This window comes from Frieseomelitta varia, unplaced genomic scaffold (assembly GCF_011392965.1).
Source record: "Frieseomelitta varia isolate USP_RPSP 00005682 unplaced genomic scaffold, Fvar_1.2 scaffold_816, whole genome shotgun sequence".
Classification (NCBI taxonomy): Eukaryota; Metazoa; Arthropoda; class Insecta; order Hymenoptera; family Apidae; genus Frieseomelitta; species Frieseomelitta varia.
The window spans coordinates 1,064,269-1,090,456 of NW_025110608.1; the positions used below are offsets into that span (position 1 = coordinate 1,064,269).

Sequence of the window (26,188 nt, forward strand, 5' to 3'; positions counted from 1 at the left end):
TTACTACCACAGAGGATAGTTATATAGAAATATTGTCAGATATTGTGTTAAATAAGTTATTACAACAAATATGATTGTGTTATCTGTGACAAAATACATTGATTGTTACAGACAATTCTATAGAAATGAAATGAAACCAGATAAAGAATTATATTTGTAAAATTTGTATTAATTTTGTACTTAATATTTGTACCTAATTAGCAATATCACAAGTCAATGATAAAATTACATATATAAATACAGGTAAATTGAATAATTATGACATATATTATTACATTAAAAAAATTATTTATGTGTATATATACTATAAAAATTTATGTTTTCAGCTGGACATATCATTATCATCTAATTCATCTTCTGATGTCAAATCTAAATCGTCAGCTTGTGATAAGCACTTATTACAATAACAATGGAATAAGTATAAAGAGCTTAAAGCTTTTTGTCGAGAATGTCTACTTCTTTCTAAACAACATTCATCAAGATAGCTTATGCATATTTCTTCTTCAGGATGAATATCACGTATAGCTTTCAGAACCAATATATTGTTTGAGTAAGGAAATTCTACAACTGCATTTGGTACGCAACTATGATTTATTGATGACTGAAGAACATAAAGACCAGAACCTTCATTATTCAAAAAGAAAGCCACTGCTAAAAGAGATAAAAATGATAGTAAAGTAAAATTCATACTCTTACAGTTCATGTTCAAATTCACATTAAAATCTACAAGAGTTTACCTTCTTCCATATCATCATAAATTTGTTCTATTAATTTATCAACTTGAATTCTTTCATCTCTTGGTAATTCCAAAGCAAATACATTTTTAACCCAACGACTAAATGCGCTAGTTCCAATTCCTTGGCCATTTGTACCTACTAAAGCTAATAGACTTTTAAAACCTTCTGGTGTAAACCACTGCAAATTGAAATTTAAACAATTACTTTACGACATACAGTATGTTTTGAGTTATATTTGCACTACATACATGTTCTGTAAATTCTGTATTGACAGCTTTTTGCATCATTTGTCTGAGTACATCAATCTGACCAATAAATTTTTCTCCTAAAAGTTTATGTGCAATTTCATGTGTATCATTAACTGTACGATGACAAAATTGAGAGAAAGTTGAAAGGACTTCTTCTTTATCACTGGCTTGATTAACAAGAGCTACCATTTTAACTAATAGCATCACTGTTGCTGATTCTGGTGGATAATGCATTTGCTTCCATGTTTCATTTAATTGCACCAAAGGATGAAACTCATCCTTTTCTTTTGAGTGTAAACATATTGTACTATGATATCTAAATTTTTTAACATTTCATACAGTTATACAATTTTATTAACATTAGTATTAAATTTGTAACATTGTAATATTACCTTAAATAAGCATCATTCTGGCATTCAATGCTACAATACTTCGTGCCACATTCAAGACATTCTGTAATTGAATCTTTCTTTGTTTCGCAGCATTCTGGATGAGGTAAAATAATTGTTGAATTTCCAGTCAATCTACGTACATTCTCCTCAGCAGTTTCTAAGGGTTTTAAACAATTGTCACAAGCTAAATATCCATATTCTAAATTCCATGAGAATTGACAACAAATTATAGGTTTCTCTTCCAAAATTGTGTCCCCATCTTTAAATGAATGGATAGCGAAAAGACCCTTGCCCTGTAAAACATATATAATTATTTCACCTTTAATAATAATTAATAATTAGATATATTGATAAATGCAACAAAGTTTCATATGTCTCTTATTTACTATTATATAAAAGTTTTTATATAAAATAACGATCACTTATGCACATACTGAATTATACCTTCTCATTGTTGACTAATCTGATCTGAAAGTCATTAGAACTCATTGTAATTTGATTCTTTAATAAAGAAATTACATTAATTTCTAACCTTTAAATGCACATCTGTCTTTCACAACTATACTACTGCAGTCAAATAGTAATTAGTGGAAGTCACAGTCAGGAGTTGCCCTAAAAATATTTCGCAATAAAGTATTTTCGGCGTGATAATATTTTTATTTAAAGTTGAAACTGAAATATCTTTATTATTTATTCAAAGAAATATTATACAATTCAACGTGGAATTATCATTGACTTATATAGTACTTATGATACTTCCGTGAAGGCAAGCTTCGGATCTTTTTGCATTAAGTTAATTGTTCCGTTTCGGTTCAGATTTACTTGGTAAAATAGATCCAAGGGAAGTTAGTCTTAGCGTGTTGGATTACAAAGGATAATGAACGGAGCAATGGCCATGGTAAGCTAATTGTTATCACTATTTCTGCAAAAAATTGAATTTCTCATAGTAATAAATTTTTCGGATCATGATGGCGGTTGTAAAATGCTTCCAACGTACTTCTGATTAATATACTCAGAGTACTCAATAAAACATAATAGCAATATATTTTACATTATTTAAACAACATTCAGTCTTTAAAAATAAATAAATAAAATTATTAACTCTTTTTCCTTTAAGTTTTATTTTTAATATTATATTGCTTTAGATTCATTCAAGGTGTTTATATTTTTTCTGAAATTTTTTTGCGTAAAATATGTTCTTTTCCATTACAATGGAGATTATAATTATATCTAATAATCATAATTTTATGTAAGCTTATACTATTGAAGGAAGTGGAACTACTTAGGAAAGTAGTTCAATTGATAAATATTTTAAAAGTTCTTTTTTATTAGTAATCTTTTGTTTTTATTGTATATTTCTTGCTTTAATTGTATAAATAAATCTTTTGTATGTTTTTAGGCACCAACATCTCAGAATAATGTGGAACCTCCAAACAAGAAACCTAGAGTTGAAGGTACATTGCTAATATTCCCAAATGAATGTATATTCCTAATGTACACTAATAAATTACACAATTAAGCGTACAACTGGAAAAGACGGTGAACACAGAAGCAACAGCAAGCATAATATATTTCTAAGCAAAGGAAATCGTGAAGAAAAACATATATTATTTACTTAGGACAATCAAGTGCTAGCTTTCTATTAAACTGCTGGCAAGCTATAAGTGTTGAGTGGTCTATTGCAGTTTCAGAATATATTTTGGTAGGCTAGGGTGATAGGTGATCGTTGGCCCTCAATAAAACTAATGTATGGTTGTCCTTCTGTTCTGAGATGTTACAGCGGAGAGACAGTACAGAATCTGTGGCCTACGACTGAGCTGTGATCATGAGCGTGCGCCAAACAAAGAAAGAGAACGCTACATTCGTTGAACAGAACAAATCAGAGTTTTGCAAACTCCCACTGACACAGCATCTATTGTCGAGTACCAAATGTGATGCGTATTTTAGATAGGTCAGCATTTTAGGGTAATTTTCTTTCATCCTAATTATAAGCTTCTAATTTATTTTATTAAAATCAAAATAATTATTTGAGTATATTTTATCTAAAATATTGACTAAGTCTTTCTTTAATTTCATGTCTTTCTTTTTCCTCTTAAAAATTTGAACAAGTAATGTCTTTAATTTCGGATTTAACTTTTAAATACAAAATGCAAAGGAAGAGGCTTATAAATAGGAAATGCAATGGCGATATATCTTTTTTAAGATATTCTTAAAATTCGTCAAATTTATATTATTATGTAAAAATGAGGTAATTTGTTCTTTTATTAAAGAAGAGACATACCTATTGCAAAGAAATGAAAAAGTTGTTAGAGTAGGGTGCACAACGCAAACAAAATATATTTTTGTGAAGGTCGATCGCATTAGATCTTTTTATTAATTAGGATCGCCATTGCTATACAGAAAATGTTAGGGTTAATTACGTGGTAGGTTGGAGAAGGCAAACTGTAAGAAAATGGCGCAGAAAATGCACTGAGAGTATTCTCCTTTGCTTTGTGCTTACAGATTTGTGCGTCGCCTCAATCTCGGATAGTTTGCGCACAACCATCATTGCTCAGCCCAGAACACGGTTAGCTGTTAATCAAATGATCGAACAAAACTAATAATATTAATTCGTGAAACTGCAAAAGTCATAAAAGAGAAAGAGAAACGTTTCAACGTGTTCTGATTTCTGTTTCAGAGACTAGCAGACCAAATTGGTTATGATCATACGAAACCTAATCTAATTATTGGTAGTCTTTTTTTGGGGCTGATAGTGTAAACAGTAATGAAATTTAGATGTGAAAACACTATTAATTGATTAATTGCGGTGATTTCTCTTAAATTTTGCTATTGTTTTAGTGCAATTTTGACATTATTCCTCTTTCAAAACATAAAAATGTTTTTATTTTAATGACATGAAAGAAAAAGAAATGTATTTACATGTATATGTTATATTTAAACGAGTATATACATATAATTATGTACATATATTACTTTATATACAAGAATAACGTTACTGTTCTTGATTGTTTTAATTTCTTTGAACTTACAGTTTGGAGGACGATTCTACCGCAGTGGGAATTGCTGTACGACATCGTTACTTTTTCCGTCTCGTTTTAAGTCATTTCTTTCACTTTCTATCCATATTGAAGATTATAGAGATGTTTAAAACTTGTACTATATAAAATTTTACAGTATACTTGTGCACCAAATATTAAATATTCTTGAATTGAATATTAGTCATATATATAATTCAAATTCTGTTTAATTTTAATGAATAATAAGACTAAAAATTAAGAAATCAAATCTGTATGTCTTATGAAACCATAAACTGTTCTGGTATCCCTATCATCACAAAGCAAAAAGTAAAAGTTGGATAATATTTTTCAAGAAGTTTGTACGAGTATGTGATGGTGGAAGTACTAAATGTAATATGTATTATGTTTCATTATTGTCTAATGCCAACTTTTTTCGTAGGAAATGCATCAGAGTTCTTGCCAGGCCCTATATATGATCTTAATCAGATTAAACAAGTTGTTGCTGGTATGTAATAGTATAATATATAGTTTCTTATTTTAAATTATTAAAATAATTTAATATTTATATATGATGTACATAAAATAATTGTGACAATTAAAATTTGCTGCTCCAATTGAAGTTATATTGAGAGTTGATAATAATTTAATGGACAAATAGCTGATAAGATCTGATAGAATATTATTTTTTTAAAACATGTATTGATGAAGCATATTTTATTTTACATATAATATCTATTTTGTTACAGGACCTGGAGCTAAATATCTTACATTACCTGGCATTCTAGGTGCGGGTCTTCCAAAAATTACATCAGAACAACAGGATACAGTAAATAGAGCAAAAAAATATGCAATGGAGCAGAGCATCAAAATGGTTCTAATGAAGCAGACTCTCGCGCATCAACAACAGGTAATTTTTTAACATGATGATAACAAACTTTACTCGCCTAATACATTTTGCATTCTATTGTACATTCATTGATTCTTATATTGGAAACATCTGTTGTCTGCTACTGTAAATGTGTTTGAATTAGAATAATGAATATGTTCAATATGAAGAAAAATTAATATGAAAAGAATTAATGAAACAATCAACATTTATATTATGAAATAATGTTTTGTTTAATTTTTATTATTATTTAATTAAATGATGATTGTTTATGCGAATGAACAATGGAATTAATGTATACATTTATGAAATGATATATTAAAATTATGGGGTTCTTTTTTGTCTCAAAAAATATTATTTGTTAAAAGATTTACATTTTTCCTCTACTTAGCTCTTTGCCAGTTACATAACAGAAATTGAGAAAAATTTGTCTATAACGTTTTAAGCTGATGTATGTCCTTGCAATTTAGCTCGCCCCGCCGAGTAATATTTAATTTAATTCTAAATATATTAACCTGTGTTCGTTATGACGAGCGAGTAAAGTCAAAAAATATAACAGAAATTTAAAAAAAACGAACACTGGAACCTAACTCTGATTGGTTGATTTTTTCTCCCTGCAGAAGAATAAGTTGGTCCTGCGGCAGCAAGTTTTATTGCTAATGTGCAGGTTAGTGTCAACCAAGTCAAGACAGAAACGATACGAAACCGCCTTATGATCAAACACTCCTAAACGTTTCCCTGAGTTACTACTGTAAGCGAAGGTTAGATATCTTGAGATAATAGTAGTCGGCGGGAGCAGAGCTGTACCAGCGCGAAGGAGGACAAGTTTTTGTGCATGAATCTCTGGATGATTTGAAAATAATAATCAGTATATACTTTCGAGCTCAACTACTCTTTTCTTTTTTGTTGCAGAGATATTGATTTATATTTGGAATGCGATGTTAAAAATTTGGATTATTTTTTGATTTTACTTTATTAAAAACATTATATTTAAACATTTAGTATTATTTAATATATTTATTATGAAAATATAATTACTTTCAATTTAATTTTGAATTTTAGATTAAAAAACAATAATATTTTTAACAACGTGTTCTGGGTGCATATTCAGCATAAGGATACAAACTTGTTTTTGATCGATACAATCTACTTTGTACTGTTATTTTATACAATATAATTTTTAATCTATGTATAAGTATTATTGATTAACTTCAAATTCATACATCACTTATTTAAAAGAAATTACATGTAATTCCTTAAGAAGCTATAAAAAAATTATTTCAAATAAATTTTTGAAGCTTTGTAATATTAAGGTAAGAGTAATTGAGCAACGAAGGTGGAATGGTAAAAGAGCTTGGGGGATTTTTGAAATGAACGAGACATGGTGTATGTAAGGGGGAGGGATATCAATAGAAGGCCTATGGTCCTTTGTGTTACAGCAAATGGCTAGTCAACGGAATCAGGTGCAGAGACAGCAGGCTCTCGCCCTCATGTGCAGGTTTGTTTGTTCTTTGTCTTAGCCCTCCAAATTTTGTCCTCGATACTCATCGTTTTAAGTAAAAGATATTTTTTCAACCTTAATTCTGTACACGATAAAAACTTTTATTCGTCATTTACATTGGATTTTGCTAAATTTTGATTACTTAGAATAATTATATACACTTTCTCTCTGCTGTTAAGAATCGAAATTAAATAATTGTAGTATAATATTATGAATTTTATCTATATTCCTTTCAATTACTGTCCTAAATTACTGTGTCAAGTTTTCGAATAAATTTTTATTTAGTAAAATCATATTATAGTTGTAATTGATGATATATTTCTATACAATTTCAAATTGTTGTATTTACAGCAAATGTTTCTATTCTTATACATTCTTTTGGAAAAAATTTGTTATGCTTTTTTTTTTATTTGATTATGATAGGATAAAATTGAGCACGTTAATGAAATAGGTATTGAACAGTAATATCTCGGATTAATATAACGGAGGGCGACTATCATCTAAAATAAAATTCCTATATGACAGGGTATATGTGGGCAGCATCAGTTTTGAATTAAAAGAGGATACGATTAGGCAAGCTTTCTTGCCTTTTGGTCCTATAAAATCAATCAACATGTCTTGGGATCCAGTCACACAGAAGCACAAAGGATTTGCATTCGTCGAATATGAGATACCTGAAGCAGCACAACTTGCTTTGGAACAAATGAATGGTGTCATGATTGGTGGACGTAACATCAAGGTAGCGGGACGTACCTATATAACGAATTTCCTGTCCCCCAGCAATCCTATCATCCCGCCGGAGGTCGGCAAATTTTTATTTAGCCTTATCCAATTTGAAATTCCTTTTGATTGAATTGCATTATATTTATAAAATGCACTTCGGTCAAAAAAATTTTGTTAAACTCTTAAACTCTAACAATTTCGTTATTTTTTTTTTTATTGTAGATCTAAAAATTTCTTATAGTAATACTATTATATTATAATTTTATAATAGTACCATTTTTATTGAAATTTTAGTGACTTCTATTCTTATTTATTCTAGAAGAAAAAAATTTATTTGTACGAGGATTAATATTTTGAGATTAGTAAATGTATTATTATTGCACTAAAGTTGTGTTCAAACAAAAAATAGAGTTCCTGAACCTAATCCATTGTTTATCTATATTTTTGTTTGTAATTAAAATATTAATATTTGACAGATTCGTTACAAATATTTTTTTTTTAATAATCGAAAGTATTAGTCATGAACTTTTATTTTTCTTCAGGTTGTGGGGCGTCCGTCGAATATGCCTCAAGCCCAATCTGTTATAGATGAAATTACCGAAGAGAGTAAACACTATAATCGGATTTACATTGCGTCGATTCATCAAGATTTAACTGAAGATGATATTAAATCCGTATTTGAGGCATTTGGTCCGATTACATATTGTAAATTGGCACAAGGCAGTTCACCCCATCGACATAAAGGTTACGGTTTTATCGAATATGAAACAATGCAAGCTGCGTTAGAGGCTATTGCATCAATGAATTTATTTGACTTGGGCGGACAATACTTACGAGTGGGGAGAGCTATTACACCACCAAATGCTCTCATGGGTCCGCCAAGTGGAACTAGTATGATGCCCACTGCTGCTGCAGTTGCAGCTGCAGCTGCAACTGCAAAAATCCAAGCGATGGATGCTGTAGCTAGTAATGCAGTTGCTCTTGGTTTGACCAAACTTGGAGCAGCTGCTCCACCAATTTTGAATCAAGGTATGATTTAAAAGTTATTGTTGGAATTTTTGAATTGAAAATTTTCTTCAAGATAATTGTGAATGACTTTGGTATACATAGCTTTACCAGGTATAGTAAGGCCCAGTATTGCCCCTGCAACAATGATGGCACCACCGACTATAGCAACCGTAGCACCTGTTATACCTCCGCCTGGTATCGCTATACCACAAACTTTGACTCGACCTCCTGCGATAATTCAGCCGATACCTGGGCAGCCAGTTGTTATACCTCCTCCAGCTGTTGTAGCGCCTACAATAGTAGGAACTCCAGTCGTAAGTTCATTTTTTTTTTTTATATTCATGCTTTAAATAGTTAAATAATCAAATTATTTGAAATGTTGCTAGATACCTGTTACAACTACAACAAATTCTGATATTATGAGACGGGCACAAGAACAAGCGGCTCATCAAAAACAGCAGGAAGAATTACAGAAAAAATTGTTAGAGGAGACAGAACCGCAAACATTGCAACAACAAGAAAATATGTCGATCAAAGGACAAAGTGCGCGTCATCTTGTTATGCAAAAGCTTATGCGCAAAGTTGAATCTCGAGTTGTTATTTTACGAAATATGGTAGCTCCGGAAGATGTAGATGAAAGTTTACAAGAAGAAATTCAAGATGAATGTTCTAAATTTGGAGTTGTAGAAAGAGTTATTATATATAATGAACGACAATCTGAAGATGACGAAGATGCAGAAGTTATTGTAAAAATTTTTGTTGAATTTTCTCAAATGAGTGGTAAGTTTGTAATGGTAAACGTTTGATGTTGATATAACGTTTGATACTAATATTAAATTATCATTTTAGAAGCGGAACGTGCAAGAGATTCTTTGAATGGTCGTTATTTCGGTGGACGATTAGTAAAAGGAGAATTATATGATCAAGCTTTATTTGATAATAGTGACTTTTCTGGTTGATTATAAAATACTAATAATCTGTTGAATTCCGTCAGTTACTTTTGAACAAAAGAATTTATACTTATCGTTGAGTGATGTTCCATGTGTCTACACCGGAAATACTGTCTTATCAAACTTCGATAATTATAGTCTATCTTCTGATTAAGAAGTTTAGCTTCTTTTTAATTTTTGTCTAGACTTAAAATTAGATCAATCGAAACTATCATCAATATCCAGTAGAATGATATTTTAAAAGATTATTTCAAAATATAAATTGAAAATTATTGGATAGTCTTGCTCAATGAATCACTATTATCAACACTTATGTTTAAAACATTTTATTTAAATTCAGTAGCAATACTGTTATTTCTGTTCAGAAAAATTTAATTGATAATTTGCAGAATATAAGTGTGCAGAAAAGATATAGGATATTAATGAATTGTTTTATTCATAGACTATATACAAATAATATACAATATACATTAAAAAATTAAAATTATGTCATAATACAAGTGTACGTTATAATAAAGTTTGTACATATTTACTAGATATGTCATTAATTTTAACATACTGAAAGCACATATATTTTATTTACATTTATTTACATTTATTTTGCTTTTGTATTATTTTTTTTATTATATTTTACTTCATAGTCTTGATTTATATAATCATCATAAGATGGAAATGGTTTATATTCTCCCTCGCTAGTTAATTTTACCTCTTTTGTTTTATTATTTGAATATTTTGCTTCTATTTCTGCAGCATTTTGTTTTTTAAGCATTTGTAATTTGTAATTTTCCTCTATTTCTTCTTTCGTTGGCGGATCTTTTCTACGATATCTTAACCATGCTTGCCATTCTACAGGCACTTCTTGCGAATGATCATCTTCATTCACAGGTACAAAATATCTAGGTTGATATTTTCTTGTGGAATTTGGTCTTTCAATTTCGTAATACTTTGTACCAAAATAATCTTCGCCAATTAGCTTATGTCGGGTTGGTTTAAGTGTTGCAACAAAATTTTTAAAAATAATTTTCAACAAACTTCGTTCTTTTCCAGACATTTCAACTTTACATATAAAAATTCAATCGTAATAATTAACAAATAACTGAATTAAATATTTATATTCTCAATTTTTATCAGTATCCTTACCTAAATAATTATAAATAGGGTTCAAATTTAGCTTTGATTAAACAGTAGATAATTAAAAATGTATATTAGTTATACTATATCACATTTATATGCGCAAAAATGTTTTTTAGTATGAAGAATTAAATATGAGAGGATATTTCTCACGTGTTCAAATGTACATGGAAATAAGTACGAATAAGTATTTAATTAAATAATAGAAATAGGTTATACCGATTACTGCACGCAATGCACGTACATAGTAAGAACAGTGTAAACTGATATTTTTGCGTTATGTTGGTAGTCTTGAATCTGAAAATTTACATATTGTATTTGAGTTATTTATTCTTAATCTAATAGCAACTTCGAAAGAAAGATTTGTTTTTGGATAATAATAGTATTTAAAATTATTAAATTTATTCACTTTATATTACGTCTCAACACAATAATATTTATAAAATAAATTATTAAAACGGGGAAATAACGTTTTACTTAAATATTAATGAAATTATACGTTAACAGATATATTTTCATTTATATTCCGAATGTACTTAATTTTCTCATATTTTGTAGAATTTCATTTATACAAAATTATCTCTGAATATTAAAGGCAATATAACTAATAATTACCATTTACAAGAAGAATTTTATTTCCAAATATACATCGTAAATAAACGATTTTACGTTTTCTGCTGTTGTAAAACAAGTTTGTTTCACAACATTTAATAAGATTATGTATTCAGAAGGCTTCCGCAACTGCGATGACGTGTCGCAAAATCAATTCTGTAATTCAATATAACGAGTGCTTAATTTTCACGCGTGCAAAACAATCTTATGAGAGACTGTTGATTTAAAAGTTTTATTGTTGTAAAAGAAAACTAAACGTTTGTACCAGAATTTTAAAATATACATGTAAAAATAAACTTTTCGTGCTTACAGACAAATCGTAAATTTTATCGTTATTAACTCCATAAAACTGGAATTGACTTTGGGAAACACACATACACACACATATATACATCGACTATCATTTAGGATATTTTGCAAAGTAGATTGCAGAGTTTGATAAAAATGTATTTAAAATGCATTCGTAAGTTAGAGGACCTCTTACAGAATACGGGCACACTTGCCGATTGATTACGTCACTTCCAGGCGTGGTACAGTAGAATGTGTGATGTGTGTGTGTTACTGAAAATGGCCGTGTACGTGCGGGTCCGTCTAGTTTACTGATTTCATGCACGATATTTTTCACATTCTTTTGAATACTCGGATTTTGGACAGTGGATCTATTTGATGATACGTGCAGTTAATGAGAACGTGGAATCGAAAGATTTTGGTGGATTATCGATGATACATGTAAGTCGAGACGAAGTGTGCCTGTTTCGTGAACGGTGGATCACGAAAAGAGAAGGTGAGCAGAGGATATGCCTACAGATTTTTTTTCAAAAATCGTACATTTTAGGAAGAAAAGTCGAACAGAGTCTTTGTCCCACTGCCTTTTTAATGATACATTCGTGTCGCAGCTTCAACTATTTATTTCCTTTTTTATACGACTTTTCAAATCTTCAATTGAGAGAAATACGTCGGCTTTGCTAAGTTGCAAACAGCATAGACGACGAAAAACTTTGTTGTTGCATTCGAAATATGTAATTACATTGCCTTTTGGTCTAATTCTCGCTTTAAATATTCAAGTGATTTTAATTCGACTCTATTTTATCAGAGTCTATTTCTGATGTATTTTCAAATACGTACAAGACGGAGAAAGTGTATTTACTAAACGATGGCGGACAGATACAGCCGTAGATTACTTGTCAAAATTGTGTCAACCTCGTGACCGTCAATTTTGACATTTTCAATATCTTTTTAAGCTCATAGTTTCTTTGCTCTTACAATTTTGAAGAATTTCTTTATTCTCTTTCCTTTGTCGATTAATCAATCTTACACTCTTTATTGAGTAAATGAATAAAATTCGCTGTATATCTTAAACATTTCATAGATAAGTAAACAGATATAGAAAGTATAACTTAATATAATTTATCAGTGGAACTACAAGCTATATGAAACTATATCAGATAGTATAAGCTTTCAAAGTGAAAATAATGAATTATTGAAGCTGTAATGAATGTTAAATTTAGAAATATTCCTTTTATTGTATTTATCTTTTTGATGATTTTATGTCTGTGCTTTTTATATTTACCTCATTGATTAATTATATTAATTATTAATATTAATTAAACTATATAATGTAATTATATAAATTACATTTTTTAATTTTACTCATTTAATTACATCTTTTTCTTTTAAAAATATATAATATATATAGTTACACATTTCATATCAATATATTTTTGTATAATGTTTTAATTTCTATAAATTAAGTTTGATAAGTAAAATGTCATCTTAGTAGCATTACTTTTAAATATTAGACAATATTTAAAGAATATTAACTTTTATTACATTTCTTTTTCAGCTTGATATATTAGAGGTGGAAATATAAAACTATCAATGATGGGTTTCGTTTTTTGTATTTGTGTTATTATTTATTTAAACAATATATTTGCTAATTGATTATATGTTGTCAAGATGTGGGAGAGGTTTGATATAATTCCCTGGTATAAAGCAGGGATATAAGCAAAATATATCTTTTAGAATGTTTTCTATTCTAATAGAAAATATATTAAAATAATGAAAATTATGCAAATGCATACATAAGAGGAAAATAATTTTGTGCACATTATAATAATTTCATATAACAATGAATTATTTAAGTGTTGTATAAGATTTATATTTAACTTCCACATAAGGTATATATTTGTTGTTAAATGATAAATATTATTGAGTTTTATGACATAATGTAATAGAAGTATAACTTTTATACATGCAAATATATTAAATAAGAATTGCAAAAATGTCATTCTTATCAAATTTAAAAAAAGCATTCCACTTTGGTGGAAATGATGCGAAGAAAAAGAAATTGTACAATAATATTAAAATGGATTGCAATCCAGAAGAATTCTGGGAAATGATAGGTGAACTAGGAGACGGGGCATTTGGAAAAGTTTATAAGGTAACAGATCTTTTGTATTTGCATAATTTAATAATAAAATTTTTTAAATTATAGCTGTTTAGTTTATTAAACATGTATTAAATATTCCAGGCACAGCATAGACAAACTCATCAGCTTGCTGCTGCAAAAATGTGTGCATTGGAAGGAGAAGATGATCTTAGTGATTTTATGATCGAAATAGATATTTTATCAGAGTGTAAACATCCAAATGTTGTTGAATTACATGAAGCATATTTTATTGAGAGCAAACTATGGGTATGTTTTATAGTTTAAATTTTAGTTTAAATTTATATTTTACAATGTTACTATTAATATTTGTACATTTTCATTCATAAATTTATAGATGTTAATAGAATATTGTGATGGTGGTGCTGTTGATTCTATAATGGTTGAATTGGCAAAAGCTTTAACGGAACCACAAATAGCTTATATATGTCAACATATGACCAAAGGTCTTGCATTTTTACACAAATCTAAAGTTATTCATAGGGACTTGAAGGCAGGAAATGTTTTATTAACAATGGCAGGAGGAGTAAAGTTAGGTAATTTTCATACTTAAATTCTTAGATTGATAACTATTTTATATGTTATATATAAAAATTAATAAATTTCTTATTAACAGCTGACTTTGGAGTATCTGCAAAAAATAAGCATACTTTACAAAAACACGACACATTTATTGGAACACCATATTGGATGGCTCCAGAAGTAGTGTTATGTGAGACATTTAGAGATAATCCTTATGATTTTAAAGTAGGTAGCTCATTTTTAAATTATAAGTTCTTTTGTATTTGAGTATTTATATTATGGTCACTTTTCGTAATTAATACTTTTCATGTCAATATATACGTATATATTTATACAGGTAGACATTTGGTCGCTTGGTATTACCTTAATAGAATTTGCGCAAATGGAACCACCAAATCATGAAATGTCTCCAATGCGCGTTCTTCTTAAAATACAAAAAAGCGATCCACCAAAACTTGATCAACCTGGAAAATGGAGCAAAGATTTTAATGATTTTATTGCAAAAGCTCTTATAAAAGATCCAACATCACGACCTACAGCTGATGAATTGTTGAAACATTCGTTCATAAATCGTAATTTGGATTCAAAACCGATCAGAGATTTATTATTGGAATATAAAGCTGATGTTGTTGAGGAGGAATTGGTCGATGAAGAAACAGAGGTAGTTTTTTATTTTTTGGTGTTAATTAAAGAGAAATTTTTCTATTTAAATCATTTTCGTGTGAAAATAATTTTAAGCGCTTTAAAACTTTACCGTTTCTTAATTTGTAACAATGTATAAAGCTTTATAAACAGCATTAACATGTATGTACGTTGTTACACGCTTTCATTTTGATAGAAGGCCAAAAAGGCGAAAAAACACAGAGAACAATATCAACGGATTGGTAAGCTGCTTTTGAGCAAACTGCATAGATTGAATTATATAAATTTGCTAGTTTATAAATGAAAAAAATGAACAATATCTGTATTCCGAAAGTTTATTATATTTGTAATGAAGTATTTTTGTATTCGGTTATGTAAATTTTTAATAAATTTCATTTCATTTTCATAATATATATAATTATTCTTTGTTATATTTATGCATGATGAACATGCATAAAATCTTAGGAAGATTCATGCATGTAATATGCGTTGTAAAAATATGCTTTTTTCTTAATTTGCGAAATTAATACGATAATTTTATTTTTATTGAGAATTTATAAATATTTAAATTATTATTATATTTATTATTTGTTATGTACTAATGTACTATACTAAATACTATATTAATGTATTCAAGATTATAATTTCAAAAATCTTGAGCTTTTCATTTTTTTTTTAACTATTTAATCTAATAATATCCTAATAAATATGGTATTGTAATTTGGATAATTTGGCTGTGCATGCGGCTCTCCTGGGCCTCGCCAGCCCCATCATCCCTGCGTTTGTCAGGTCAGTAGCTTATGCAATAAGCGTTGTCTAATTTGATTTCAATATATTTTCTGTATATTGTAATTGTTTGCTATTTTCTTTCTTTTTAACAACTGCAATGCATAAGCTATTTTTATATTAATAAGCTTATTCATATTAGTCATAAGGTAACAATTTTAATAAAAATATTTTAGTTACTCATTTTTATTTCACTATTCTCTTTTCATATTTACATCATGTAATAGTTTTTGTTGTTCTAATTTTTTCATTTTGTGAAATTCAATTTGCAAATTTTATAGATTTAGAAGTTACATCTTGTATCCGTCTGAATATTTTTTAAATATAAATTATATATTATATGTGTTGTATATAAATTATATAATTTTATATATAAGTAAGATAGAAATATACAACTTTCAGGAGCAGCGCACATCTCAGCTTCGTCTGGAACTGGATCAACTCGGAGATGACTCTGCGTCTATGCGCAGTGACGCTGATGTTCAGAGTACATATGATTCATACTACCTATATCTAATACTGCGTTAGATACTAATGAGAATTATTATATGTTTATATTTTTATTACTATTATTTTTCTTTTTTTTCAGTTTCTGAAAAAGAAAATCTTATTGCATCACCTGTGTCAGCGAAAAAGGAAGAAAGCCATAAACGAGAGATTAATAGAGATGGTGAAAAGGAGGATAGAAACAAGAAATTACGTAAAGCAGAATCAAAAGACAATATACTTGTTTCTGCTGAGAAAAAACAAGTATGTTCTGTTTCTTTTAATGAAAATAATCAATTTAATTTAATCTGTTGATATTTTTATATAAATAATAATAATAATTTGATTTTTAGGCACCTAAACCTCCTAGTACAAACGAAACGAATGAACGTAGAGTATCTCGAGAAAAAGGACCTGCGCCTCCTCCACCGCTTATGCGTCAAAATAGTAAAATTGATGATAAAGAAAATAATTTAAAGAATACAGATAAACAAAGTGACGTAGAAGTATTAAACGAATGCAAGATTACTGATAAACAGCAAAGAGATAAAAATGAATTGTCTCAGTTAGATCAAGAAATGGTAGGCAAGGGGCAAACAAACGTAGACACGGTTTCCGAAAAAACAAATGTACTAGCTAGCTTAGAAAAGATTGTATCAGAGAATAATGAAAGGGAAAAGAATAAAATAGATGATATGAACAGAAGTAATATCAGGCAAAGATCTGTAAATGATAGGACAAACTTATCATCGAGAACACAATTGTCATTAGAAGAGAAACGGAAATCGGCACCAGTTAAATTAGAATTGGTTGAAGACTGGACGAAACCAATATTTAACAAACAATCGTCTTTAGAAGAAAAGAACAGGTATTTATTTTTATTTATATTAACTTTTTGTCTAAATATTCACACATATTTCCTTGAATTTACATTTAATTTAATACTGCTTATATGAAGGACGTTCAATTTTAGAATTGAAAAGAAAACACCAATTGATATACAAATTAAAAGACAATCTTCAGGAGAAGAAAATTACAAGAGTTTACAAGAAAAACGAAAATCTGTAGAGCAAAAATTAAATGCAGTTTTAGAGAAACGATTTTCAATGGATACTGAAATGCATATGAGTGTTTCTTCTATAGGGACATTATCTCAACGAGAAACTTTAATTACAAGCGCCGAAAAGAATATTATTAAAGCTTGTTCTACTGAAGATGTTAAAACTGATTATGGAATGTCTAAATCAGAATCTGTTGTTAAAAGTCATAGCGAAGGATCTTCTAGACATGTTTCTTTAGAAAACTTTTCCGATGAATTTGACGGAAAACGGGATAACAAATGTCGAAATAAAGAAAATGCAATAAGTAACAGCGATAGCGTAAACTCTGAGGGAAAAGATTCTTCCGTAAATGTATCAGTAATCACATCAACTCCCATTAAATATGCTTTGAGAAGAGATAGTGCTGACAATGTAGTCGTCATTACTGGTAATGTTAAAATTTTGCATTATACATATCTAATGATCGTAAATATTTAATTCTTGTTAAAGAAGATTAGAACTGAATTGTTAATACTTATAGGAATAAAGAAACACGTGTTGATCTTTTAGGTAAACCTGACCAAGAAGTACGTCCGAACACATCAACCGTCCGAATCACAGCAGATAGTCCAGATTTATCGAATAGTCTAGCGAGCAACGTTAGTCAAGTAACTGTTGTAACAACACATCCTCCGGTTCTTGTCGATGCTGTATCACTGGCAGCGAATTCTTCTTGTCGTCAACCACCAACATCGGAAGTTGTTATTGTTGCGAATGAATTGAATAAAACACAAGTGAATGAAAGCTCAACCGATGACGATGGATTTACTAGTTTAGATAGTTTAGAGTATATGCCTCAGGAGCAACCGATAATTCTCACAGATGTCTCTAAAAGAGTTGGCAAAAAGCTAGACGAATCCGAAGTCCTCATTGTAAGTCCGATCGTAGACGAATTACAGGATACTAGTCATGTTTCTGTTGTTACTGTCGGTGATGATAAGGAACAGGTGAAAGATTCTTCAATAATTAATAAACAAGAAGCCGTACGAACTTCTTCTTCTCACAGTGACGCAAGTTTAATTGAAATGTCGAGTACAAAAAGCGATAGCGGGGATGAAATTAACAAAATGATAGTCGCCGGGACGACTATAGAATCCATAGATGATGTGGAGAGAAATTCGAAAAAAATGAATGGTTTATTAAAGAACGATAAATCTACAATTGTCGGCCGTATCGATGAAAAAATGTTAAAAACGCTTAAACAAAAAGAAGTGAATAAAGGATACAAAGAAAAAAGAGTATCTCCAGACAGCTTCGAAGGATCTAGATCTCAGAGTGAATCTGGATCGACAAGGTCGCATACGCCTAGTAAAAGCATAGATCGTTCTGATGCTGAATCAATTTCTACTACGATAAGTCAGGATAGCAGGGAATCTAGCAAGGAAAATCATTTAAGTCAGGGGCAATCCACAGAAGTAGACGAGGAAGTAGTATTGCGACGAAAGCCTGATTACAATCGTGACATACCACGACCAACAAGAACGAAAGAGGACATTCAAATGATGAATTTGAAGAAAAAGACAAGAAAACGAACTAGAAAATTTGAGATCGATGGTGTTGTAGTTACCACGACAACGTCAAAGGTAATTTATGGCGATGATGAAAATGGTAAAGTTTACGATGACCAAATCTTTAGGAAGCAAGAGTTAAGGGAATTAAAAATGCTGCAGAAAATGGAGCAGAAACAGTTTCAAGATTTATCACAGAAGGCACAGTTCAATAAAGACCAACAAGAGAAGCGTTTTGAGCAAGAAAGACAACTTTTGGAAAGAACTGCTGAAACTGACCTCGAGACACTTGCTCGACAGCAGAGACAACAGATCGAACGAGCGGAAGCACAGCAGGAGGCTGATCTCAGGCTTGCTTCAAAAAAGATTCGTAGTGAGCAAGAAAGAGAATTGAAACAGTTCCGTGAAGGATTGAAACAGGAACTAAAATTACTTAAACAAGAGGTAGATTTAATGCCGAAAGATAAGAGGAAGAGTGCATTTAAGATACGCAAAGAAAAATTGGAGGCCGAACACGAAGAAAGAGAGAAACACTTTTTAGATAAGCTCAATGAAAGTCATGAACTATTGTTGAGAAGATTGTCTGATAGTCATCGTGAAAAAATTGCGTTAATGGAAAGACAATTTTTGCAGCAGAAACAACAATTGATGAGAGCTCGAGAAGCATCTATTTGGGAGCAAGAAGAACGGCACATTCATGAAAAGCAACAATTGTTGAAAAAACAGTTGAAGGATATTTTCTTTTTGCAAAGACATCAAATGCTGATACGTCACGAAAAGGAATTGGAACAAATGAAGAGAATGAATCAACGAAAGGAGGAGGAATTGATTAAACGACAAACGGTGGAACGTAGAAATTTGCCGAAAAGAATTCGCAACGAGATGAAGGCACGCGAAATGATGTTCAGAGAATCTATGAGGATTTCCATGTCGTCTGTTATCGCGCCAGATCCTGATGCTGAAAGAGAGAAATTAAAGAAGTTTCAAGAGAACGAGAAGAAACGATATAGAGCCGAACAGCAAAGATTTGAACTAAAGCATTCGCGTCAACTAGAAGAGGTAAGAGCGCAAAGCGATGCCACAATCAAAGAATTGGAACAATTGCAGAACGAAAAGAGGAAGATGTTGATGGAACACGAAACATTGAAACTAAAAGAATTGGAAGAGGCATACAGTAAAGAGCTTCGTGAATGGAAAGCCCAACTCAAGCCACGAAAGCAGGTAAATCAATATTATTTTCTCTTGTAATTTTGCCTTTCGTATTTTGCAAAGCTTTTCTTTCTTCCCTTTCTTCTCTCGCTCTTTTTCTTTTTCTACTTATCTATTCTTTCATTTTTTCTTTTTTTTTTCTTTTTTTTTTTTTTTAACAATTATACATACGTACAGCGAAGTCATAGGATTCCTTGTCTTGTGGCTTGTGACATTGATCGATGACCAGCGCGAGAAGAGATACAAATCAATCGCGATTTTTAATCAAACCCAAATAGGGATAGTTTTACTGAAATAAGCTTAATGTACTTGTTATAGAAGTTAGAGGCTGAGCTGACGGCTGAAATGGAAGTATTGGAAGTTCATTACCGAGACTATTTGCCCTCGAGTCGTAGTGGTTTCTCTTCTCCCCCTTTATTTGTAGATTATTCTCTCTTTAATTTTGAAAGTTGGAAGAAATCTCCGCGTTTGCCCCGCTCAACTCCAACATCTCCTTCCCCATTTACCATTCCACGGGTGTCTCTAAGAATTGGTGGTTCGGACACCGGTTCCATTAATGGCATGCTACCACGAAGTCAATCCAAACCAGACCTGACACCATCTCCGTCTCGTAGATAGTATTCCGAATATTCTGTTGTGTCTCCTTCCAAATGTTTTCGTTGTTCGTTGAGAGAAGTTTCGAAATAAACTTATAACTTATCGTAATCCGTTCATTTATTTGATGTCTTTTTTTAATTAACATTTATCTCAGAAGACAAATTTCTCATTTAATATTTTTTCAGCTACTTTCTTACTATTTATTTTTTATTTCGAAGTTTCTCTTATTTAATTATGCTTTGTGCATTTAAGGGTAACATGCCCGCTTTACTCACCATTGCTTCCATTATTTCGCAATATTTATCGTTTGTTTAAATACTGTATACATTTATTACTGTATATGTATATACGTATACGTATACGTATACGTATGAGTTTGTCTCTCCCCTGCCCACATATATACATATGTACATTTAATATATTTTTGCGTAACCAATTTTAAGAAAAAAAATATATATATGTTATTTGGGCTTATAGTTAATAACATTTGAATGATAAAGTAATCAGTATAATTAATTTATAACATGAGTTTTGTTCGCGATTCTTGAAAAAAGATCAACAAACACGTTTTTGCCAATTGATAAGAGCTTGTTATTATTAACTGTTAGATAAAGTGTATAGCTATATTTTTCTAAGCTATAATTGAAATATTAAAAAATAAGTTTAAATTATGATGTCGTAGATTTATTGTCCATATGGAAAGTATTTCGTGAAATTTTTCATCACAGATAAGGAAAGTACCACAGGATATCAATTTGACAATCATTAATATTGATAGAATATTAACAAGCCAATTATTAATATATATTTTTAGCGAAATAGATTGGTACATATTTTACACAGATTCTATATTTAATTATAGACATTTATCGTATTGTATTATCGATAATACATGTAAGTGCCGTGTTTCGATAGCAGCTTTTCGATGGTTATTAAATAAAATCATAACAGGGTGAATCGGTGATAATTATGGGCTATATGTTGTATACTTACCGGACGTAGTAAAATGTGCGGTAAATGCTTATACACATCAAGGGTTCTCATATAAGTGTTTCCAATGTATATGTTAGATTATGTTGTTCCCACTTTTATTACGTACCTCTTTCATTAAGAATCCAACATACAACATGTCGGGAAAGAGATTCCACGACTGGATATCAGAACGATCTACTAGGTAATAAACAAGGTCAGTCCAAAAAAAAGTTGATGCGAATATAAAGTAAATAAGACATAAATATATTAATAAGCGATTAAGAGCAATTAAACATTTAACTCCAAGAGACTAACTTCATACGTTTCTTTTTAATTCTTAGTTTATTTAAAGTTTACGTATAGGGAATATCCATCGTTATTTAACATGCTACGTGTTGTTATCCACTTATTTCATTATGTGAAATTTTCCTTTGCAGAAATTGGAAGAGCAGTTTGCGTTACAGTTGGAGGAGCAAGAGGCAATTTACGGACCAAGCGCGATACCATTGTGCTTGCCAGCAGATCTTACCGATTTAACGCATCATACAGTTGGTTCGACACGTAGTTCACTTTCTTCGGTGAGCGAGGGTTAATGTCTAGTTAATCTCTATCATCGGATTCTGATTCTTTCCCTGTAAGAATGACAAATGAATCAAGATAACGGATGACTGCAAATGTCGAGATAACTCGAAGCCAAAATACGCCAACTCTTTGCACGTCTGTTTGATTTGGCTTGAACTTTGAAATGAGTATCGACGAGTAATTTATTTTGGTTATAATAAAATCTATAACATCAAACACCATAGGCGATATAAGGCGCACAAAGTGTGTTAATTCTTTAATTTGATAACGATGTAAAACATTAAAGTATCATCACAGTATCTGTGATTTTGCAGCATCACTGCAACGATATACATATACACGTTATGATCGAACTGCAAAACAACAAACTTAACATTTTTAAGAGAGAGAGAGAGAAGAAAAAATTAGAAAGTCGGTTTTCTTCCTTAAGATATATTTTATATATCAAATACGAATTGTTACATATAAATGAGATGAATTTCTTACAGCAATCTTCTCGAAAATATACTGCTAGGTATATACAGCTCATACAATCCGCCCGATGATTTCTCTTGAGAACTTGAAGGAACAAATGAGTTCTCGTGATCTATCGTGTACGTGATCTTACAATAAATAAATTTTTTCTACATCTTATATACGCATGTATATTGAACTAGTATTTGAGGACAATTTACCATCCTATTAAGAATACACGTAACAGTATCAAGTGTGTTCATAGAATACTTGGCGACTTTATACGTACGTAATGCACACGTGGAAAAAGTATATTTTCGATTGTCGAGTGTATATACATGTATATGTATTGTCGAGTGTCGCGATACAGGCATTTGTGAGGACTTCGTTGGTGTTGAAGCAAGTGTAAATGTAAGTCGTAATTTCGCGTGTTTTAAACGGATGCGTGCAGCGTTCAGATATCACTTACGAAGATATCGAAACGTTGTCATATCTGAACCAACGTGTAACAGTCGCGTCTTCATTGTTAGATTGTTCAACGAGTTATATCATTTTTAAAAAAAAAAAAAAAAAAAAAAAACGCTACGAACTGTCATCATTGTGTAAAAACACTGAACAATTTCCATTGACCAGAAAATTCAAGAAGTCGTCAAATTCGAAATTCGACAAACAGTGGTATATAGCAAATTTTGAGAGATTTGTTGTAAAGATTTCTTCAAATTCATTGTAGATTCAGTCAACTTACGATTTGTAGCATTTTCGAGCAAGGCTTGATTTTGGAATCAAGAGCGACGCGTCTTGATTCCAAAATCAAGCTTTAAAACGAGCCCAAGTTTATTCTTACAATTTCATTTTACAAAGTCACAAATGTTTCAACGTTTAGTGACGAGAGTCATTGCGTAACGTAACAAAAATCATATCCCAGTGCGTACAAATTCATTCATCCTTCGACGCGAAATTCATTAAAAAATTTAATACAAATGTAAAGAATAATATAACGATGGATAACAATAATAATAAGATTAGAGTGCTGCAAATGCTCGGGTGAGTACGCACGCATGCAGTGACGTATCTATAATTTATTGCTAACTGAAACGCAATCGTCTCGGCCAATCTTTGTACAGCGCTGTAACTTTCACTCGACGAAAATTTTATTTGTACTGATTCGTTGAGGTATAAGAAAATACTCTGGACGACACGAGACGGTAAAAATTAGGAACTATGTGTTCGCGTGAGACACAACCACGTTGCTCAACGAAATCTTAGATTATTCGGAGACTCGCTCCACGCGTGTTTCTTCGTTCAATAAATAAGAATGTCGTTGAAGTCAAACTTTTAAAATCATAGCCTACAGTAGCCGTAAATCTCGATGATTTTTTCTGAAAAAATCGTGAATCTGTCGAAATGAATTTTCACATTTTTACGTATCAAAGGATACAGTCATGTAGTGTTCAGGGAGACAAAAACATTTAAATTATAATCTTTGCTCTTTCTCTAGTGTTTGCGAGGGAACGACTTATAAATCTGTCTAAATTCCAATTAAAGACAGAAGAAATAAATACAGCGAAAATAGAACGTTTCGCGTAAAAGTTACCGACAGTAATCAAAGAGTCACGCAATATGTCTTTTACGATGCAAAATACGAAAAGATACTTATTTAATCGTGCAACGATCATTGAACAACTTGATTTGCAAGAACGGAAATTGAACTCTTAATAAAAAAAAAAAAAAAAAAAAAAACTACGTGACATTTAGTTGATAATCAAGTAAATAACGTTTCAGATTTCAAAGCGGAAAACTGCTAACTCGTGTGGGACTCGTTTCATGTAACATTTACAGAATGTAAATCAATGATGTCAAGAGAGTCAAACAAAGATTCGTCTCCTCGTTGCTTTGTTGCATCGACCGTCATCGACCTACGACGCGATCGATAAGAAAAAAAAAAAAAAAAAAAAAAACGCTAAATCTCCATTGATAGATTGTTTTTTTTTATCAAGGTACGAATATATTTTTAGTAAGTAAACGTTCAACATTACGAATCAAAGGTTCACGCCAAATATGTACAATGTATGATTGCTTACTGTGCGTCTATATAGTCCGAGGACATTGTAGGGAATCTCTTTGATGCGTATTCAAAATGAACATGTGTGGCTAACACTCGTCCTAGATGTAAAGAAACATATTTGTATAAAATATTTCCTCCTCATATCTTTTTTATTTCCTTTAATTGTACAGTACATTAATTTTTATATTTTTGCCTGTTTACGTTAATCTATCTGATAACGATTATTGTTTAAGGAACTTTGTACATAGGAAACCGGAATGAATTGTTTCATATATTTTGAACATTCTACTAATCGTATTGAGAGAATAATATTTACGACTTTAAAAGCAATTCATATACCAAGTTTCTAGCAAGAAACGTAAGAATGGTGGATCTTCTTTGTTGGGTGATTTTCCTTATTAAGTGCATATATATCACATATGGATGAAATAATTTTGCGACGTTACGACTAACTGGAATGAAATTTGACCACGTATTTTGCGATCAATCTTCGTTTAAATTCTTTCTTGATCGGAGACGATACGAATGATATAAATGAAGTGAAGTACGAAAAGCGCAGTAATTTGTCTAATAAAAACAGAAAAGAAAAAAGGACGTTTGCCAAAGCATATGTACATACATGTATTCTTGAAGCGTTAAGATTTTGGGAATATAAAGGAAACTTATGAGGTATGATATGACAAAAAAACATCTTAATACTGCCCTTTATTGAATTTATGTCCAGCGCTGCAATTGTTAGAAAGTACTCGTTAATTGTGCCTGTTGAATCCTACATATTTTGTCGACGATTTCATGTTTTTTAATTCATCGAAAGAACGATGCATCTGGTTCTTCTTAAAAGGGATCAATTGTAAAAAAAAAATATGACGGAAAGTTGATTGAAGCTTCGTTTGATTCATAAATGAACAGAGATCGATAGATAGTGCGAGTTCTAGCAGCGACTATGGGAATTTTATATAGGATTAACAGATTCAGTAATTTTTTAAATATCAAGCACGTGTGCATCGTACGTTGGGAATTATTGCAAAGAACTAGCAAATGGACAGAAAAAAAGAACGAAGACATTGTCGTGTGCGTTGTATATTTGAGTGAAAATATTTATATTACGACAATTAAAGCATGATGTAATATAAAGAGGAAATTTGTTAGCGAATCGAATTGATTACGTCGATTTTGACGAATAGTCATCTCGTTAGCATTGTCATTTTCTCCTTATCTCTTGGTTTTTGCTGAATGCTTTTTCAGTCATTCTTAATCATTGTATATGCATTGTATGTTTAAGCATATGAAACTGTTTGTTATAGTTTTTCAATTTGTACCCATTACAAAAATTTCATTGGATCACAACCTACAACCTGCATACAGGCGCATACTTTTATATACATATAAGAAATCAATAGACTGAGAACAAGTAAAAGAGAAGAAAATCAGGAAATGAGATTATTTTATATTAAGGAGCAAAATTTGGTAAAAAAAAAACGTCTTTCAAACAAAAGACTCTGAGACATTTTATTTTTTGATCTAAATGAAATATTAATTGGTAATTCTACGAATATTTATTAAATATTTATAACTTAAAATTTTTATTCCGAACAGAAATATTTCGGAAGAAATT

The 26,188-nt window shown here is 30.6% G+C and overlaps 4 protein-coding genes across 24 annotated transcripts; 2 read left to right on the top strand and 2 right to left on the bottom strand.

The window, feature by feature from the left end:
- Window positions 1–148: 148 nt before the first annotated feature.
- On the bottom strand, window positions 149–1,975 carry LOC122536260 (SET and MYND domain-containing protein 5). 2 transcript variants are annotated; one of them, XM_043668485.1, is made up of 5 exons: window positions 1,822–1,975; window positions 1,378–1,670; window positions 986–1,301; window positions 738–915; window positions 149–651 (listed from the first exon to the last, which is right to left on the bottom strand). In XM_043668485.1, the coding sequence occupies exons 1-5, from the start codon at window positions 1,864–1,866 to the stop codon at window positions 323–325; spliced, it is 1,161 nt and encodes a 386-aa protein (XP_043524420.1). In that variant the 5' UTR covers window positions 1,867–1,975; the 3' UTR covers window positions 149–322. The 2 variants fall into 2 exon arrangements, with proteins under 2 accessions (XP_043524420.1, XP_043524421.1); XM_043668486.1 differs by having other exon boundaries at window positions 1,812–1,911.
- Window positions 1,976–2,110: 135 nt separating this feature from the next.
- Window positions 2,111–9,994, top strand: LOC122536258 (poly(U)-binding-splicing factor half pint). Of its 14 annotated transcripts, none has more exons than XM_043668476.1 (12): window positions 2,148–2,275; window positions 2,777–2,831; window positions 3,149–3,342; window positions 3,880–3,943; window positions 4,055–4,899; window positions 5,141–5,301; window positions 6,720–6,778; window positions 7,307–7,583; window positions 8,047–8,533; window positions 8,615–8,826; window positions 8,899–9,292; window positions 9,362–9,994. In XM_043668476.1, the coding sequence occupies exons 5-12, from the start codon at window positions 4,767–4,769 to the stop codon at window positions 9,469–9,471; spliced, it is 1,833 nt and encodes a 610-aa protein (XP_043524411.1). In that variant the 5' UTR covers window positions 2,148–2,275; window positions 2,777–2,831; window positions 3,149–3,342; window positions 3,880–3,943; window positions 4,055–4,766; the 3' UTR covers window positions 9,472–9,994. The 14 variants fall into 14 exon arrangements, with proteins under 14 accessions (XP_043524409.1, XP_043524416.1, XP_043524408.1 ...); XM_043668482.1 differs by having other exon boundaries at window positions 3,149–3,328; window positions 3,880–4,759; window positions 4,834–4,899; XM_043668475.1 differs by having other exon boundaries at window positions 3,149–3,328.
- LOC122536261 (NADH dehydrogenase [ubiquinone] 1 alpha subcomplex assembly factor 2) lies at window positions 9,880–11,603 on the bottom strand. Of its 2 annotated transcripts, XM_043668488.1 has the most exons (4): window positions 11,516–11,603; window positions 11,209–11,361; window positions 10,603–10,890; window positions 9,880–10,518 (listed from the first exon to the last, which is right to left on the bottom strand). In XM_043668488.1, exon 4 carries the CDS (start codon window positions 10,511–10,513, stop codon window positions 10,058–10,060), a length of 456 nt encoding a protein of 151 aa, XP_043524423.1. In that variant the 5' UTR covers window positions 10,514–10,518; window positions 10,603–10,890; window positions 11,209–11,361; window positions 11,516–11,603; the 3' UTR covers window positions 9,880–10,057. The 2 variants fall into 2 exon arrangements, with proteins under 2 accessions (XP_043524423.1, XP_043524422.1); XM_043668487.1 differs by lacking the exon at window positions 11,516–11,603 and having other exon boundaries at window positions 11,209–11,368.
- A 146-nt stretch (window positions 11,604–11,749) lies between these two features.
- On the top strand, window positions 11,750–23,062 carry LOC122536255 (serine/threonine-protein kinase 10). Of its 6 annotated transcripts, XM_043668466.1 has the most exons (13): window positions 11,750–11,989; window positions 13,049–13,645; window positions 13,736–13,900; window positions 13,989–14,187; window positions 14,268–14,398; window positions 14,511–14,834; window positions 16,004–16,088; window positions 16,191–16,351; window positions 16,441–16,955; window positions 17,061–17,575; window positions 17,698–19,916; window positions 21,911–22,051; window positions 22,544–23,062. In XM_043668466.1, exons 2-13 carry the CDS (start codon window positions 13,487–13,489, stop codon window positions 22,598–22,600), a joined length of 4,671 nt encoding a protein of 1,556 aa, XP_043524401.1. In that variant the 5' UTR covers window positions 11,750–11,989; window positions 13,049–13,486; the 3' UTR covers window positions 22,601–23,062. The 6 variants fall into 6 exon arrangements, with proteins under 6 accessions (XP_043524401.1, XP_043524403.1, XP_043524399.1 ...); XM_043668468.1 differs by lacking the exon at window positions 21,911–22,051; XM_043668464.1 differs by lacking the exons at window positions 21,911–22,051; window positions 22,544–23,062 and adding an exon at window positions 20,223–21,683.
- The last annotated feature ends 3,126 nt before the right edge of the window (window positions 23,063–26,188 follow it).

Coding starts and splice junctions, on each gene's coding strand:
- LOC122536255 (XM_043668464.1), top strand. CDS start 13,487: ATGTCATTCTTATCAAATTTAAAAAAAGCATTCCACTTTGGTGGAAAT. Junction 13,646..13,735: donor CATTTGGAAAAGTTTATAAG/GTAACAGATCTT, acceptor TAAATATTCCAG/GCACAGCATAGACAAACTCA. Junction 17,576..17,697: donor CAATGTAGTCGTCATTACTG/GTAATGTTAAAA, acceptor TTGATCTTTTAG/GTAAACCTGACCAAGAAGTA.
- LOC122536260 (XM_043668485.1), bottom strand. CDS start 1,866: ATGAGTTCTAATGACTTTCAGATCAGATTAGTCAACAATGAGAAG. Junction 1,671..1,821: donor GATTAGTCAACAATGAGAAG/GTATAATTCAGT, acceptor TATGTTTTACAG/GGCAAGGGTCTTTTCGCTAT. Junction 916..985: donor ATACAGAATTTACAGAACAT/GTATGTAGTGCA, acceptor TTCAATTTGCAG/TGGTTTACACCAGAAGGTTT.
- LOC122536258 (XM_043668471.1), top strand. CDS start 2,796: ATGTGGAACCTCCAAACAAGAAACCTAGAGTTGAAG. Junction 4,900..5,140: donor GATTAAACAAGTTGTTGCTG/GTATGTAATAGT, acceptor ATTTTGTTACAG/GACCTGGAGCTAAATATCTT. Junction 8,534..8,614: donor TCCACCAATTTTGAATCAAG/GTATGATTTAAA, acceptor TGGTATACATAG/CTTTACCAGGTATAGTAAGG.
- LOC122536261 (XM_043668488.1), bottom strand. CDS start 10,513: ATGTCTGGAAAAGAACGAAGTTTGTTGAAAATTATTTTTAAAAATTTT.